The sequence below is a fragment of the Myxocyprinus asiaticus genome, chromosome 3 (assembly GCF_019703515.2).
Source record: "Myxocyprinus asiaticus isolate MX2 ecotype Aquarium Trade chromosome 3, UBuf_Myxa_2, whole genome shotgun sequence".
Classification (NCBI taxonomy): domain Eukaryota; kingdom Metazoa; phylum Chordata; class Actinopteri; order Cypriniformes; family Catostomidae; genus Myxocyprinus; species Myxocyprinus asiaticus.
In genome coordinates, this window is record NC_059346.1 from 8,910,814 (window position 1) to 8,913,415 (window position 2,602).

The 2,602-nt window shown below is 36.7% G+C and overlaps 1 protein-coding gene across 1 annotated transcript; it reads right to left on the reverse strand.

Annotated features, from left to right (window-relative positions):
* Window positions 1-1,260: 1,260 nt before the first annotated feature.
* On the reverse strand, window positions 1,261-1,929 carry cldn26 (claudin 26). The gene has a single exon (XM_051680470.1). It carries the CDS (start codon window positions 1,927-1,929, stop codon window positions 1,261-1,263), a length of 669 nt encoding a protein of 222 aa, XP_051536430.1.
* Window positions 1,930-2,602: the final 673 nt, after the last annotated feature.

Genomic DNA, 2,602 nt, shown 5'->3' on the forward strand with positions numbered 1-2,602 from the left:
AGAAACATACTAATTTACATTTACATTACATTTAGTCATTTAGCAGACGCTTTTATCTAATGCGACTTACAAAATACTGATGACGCCGCTTAAGGCAAGGTTCAGCTAATGAAAGGTTGAACTGTCTTCACAAGAAAAGGTATTTTTATTTATAGAAATGTCAGTTTGTGGCCGGTTCATTTGTGTTTTATATGTTTTAATTTATCAAATTAATCAAATACAATTTTGTTGGCCAAAACAAAGGTTTAATGGGATAGTTCAGCTAAAAATGAAAATTCTCTCATTATTTACTCACCCTCATGCCATCCCAGAAGTGTATGACTTTCTTTCTTCTGAAGAACACAAACAAAGTTTTTAAAAAATAACATCTCAGCTCTGTAGATCCATACAGTGCAAGTGAATGGGTACCAAAATTTTGAAGTTCCAAAAAGCACATAAAGGCAGCATAAAGGTAATCTATAAAACTCAAGTGGTTTAATCCATGTCTTCTGAAGTAATATGATAGGTATGGATTAAAAATATGAAAAGAAAGGAATCATGAAAGAGATCTCAAAAATAATAATAAAACATTATTCAGACAGCATACTATAATGTGGGACATCAAAATTTACAGAAGACAAATTGTCGACCTCTTGTTTTCTGAATTTAATACATTAAATATCATTGGCACTCACTGCTTCCATTACTGATAAACATGTAATGAAAAGTTATAGATAATCAGAAAACATCATTTGGTTCTCAGTAATTTATAATGTTTATAAAACTGTTGAGTATATAAAAGTACCAAGATATCACAAATTTCTTTTTCATAGAGGGCTTTGAAAATTCTCTTAAACGCATCATAAGACGTGATTAATCTGTCCTTAAAAAGCTTCCAACCATGATAGATTACTTAAGTATTCTGTGAAATGCATTAACAGTGCAAATATATCAAACCCTACAAACAGATCAGAAATTGTAATAGTTTTAGTATTCTTTTAGGTTGACAGCTCACACATTTGTCAAGTCTACAGTATTCGATTGTCATAATAGTGTCATTTTGCTCGTAAGGGGACTGATTAATTATGGCAAATTACCTCTTCTCCCTTCCAATCACAGCTGTGATCAAAACTAATTTAATCAAGCATACATGTCCCTTAAACAATTCCCCTATGTTTTTAAATCAGTCTAAACTGAAAAAAAAAAAAAAAAAAATTGCATTCTTGAATAATCACATACAGGTGGTATTTTCAACAGCCTGAAAATGGAATTTACAGTAAGCTACACGATTTCCGTCTTTTGGTAATGGTAAGTTCTTGGTCGCTGTTCTTGATTGCGAGCAAGAATATGACTTTTTTGCTTGAGTTTTGCTGCATGATCACCCATACAGACTGCGACAAAGAGAAATGACCCCCCAACAACAAGAAGAAGTCCAGCAAACCAGCCAGAAAACATGGCCTCGCCATATTCCCATCCGGGCATCACATCAGGTAAATTCTCATCCCAGAATTTCACTACCATTACGTATGCCATAAATGAAACAGCTGCAAGGGTCGTGATCCCTGACACCCAGATCAGCACTCCACCGAGGATGAGGAGCGTCCTCTTCACTCTTTCCCATCCAGCGCCGATCTCGACGCCCTCAAGTCCGAAAAATGCTGCGGCCACTCCGAGAAATCCTGTTGCAATGGAAATGCACATGAGAACCCGTCCAGCTAGAGTATCTGGTGGTAGGGCCAAGAAAGACTCAAATTCTTTGCAGTGTATGCCGACTTCCTCCGTGTAGATGCACATGTGCCAAAGACCCTCATACCAGTTCTCCATCTCATTCAGGTCTGAGTTCATTGTCTTCCATAGTGGTAGAAAGGTTGTAATAAACGTTGTGACCAAACCTCCAAAGGACACAAAGAGCGATGCTCTCTGGACGAATTTAGTGGTGAGCAGCACCATATTAGTACTTGTGTATTCTCTGACTTTGCAGGTCAGTCCATCTGAGACTGTCGGATTCTGTCCACAAGACCCAGTCTGGAGTGGCTCCTCCTTTTCTTTTAATAAAAACTCACCTGTTCTTGCTGAATAATCCAGAAGCCCTTCACAAAGGCAGGACTGTTTTTCAAACTGATGCATATCTTCACAGAGGACAATAACTGCTTTTTAAAGACGAAATATGATATGCCTAGATTTAAGGGTGTGCAGAGAAAGAAGCCTGAGCTAGGTGAAAAAGTGAAAGAAAGAAAGAAAGAAATCACATTTAAACTTTAATGGCAAGCAAATGGATACTTTTACTTAAGTCTCCTGTTTATTAGATTTTTACCTGAGAAAAATACCCCTGTAATCTCACATGTGTCTCCACTAGTTTCAGAAGAGATCTCAAAGACATCTTAAACTCTGCTCAGAATTGCCTGCAGTCCAAATGCAAAAAGTCTGCAATCGAAAGTCAAACTTTCAACATGAACTTAAACATTTCTCATCAAATTCTACCAAAATCAAATGATTACAGGAATATTCCGGGTTCAATACAAATTAAGCTCAGTCGACGGCATTTATGGCATAATGTTGATTACAACAAAAAATCGTCCCTCATTTATTCAAAACAGAAAATCACAGTTACAGTGAGGCACTT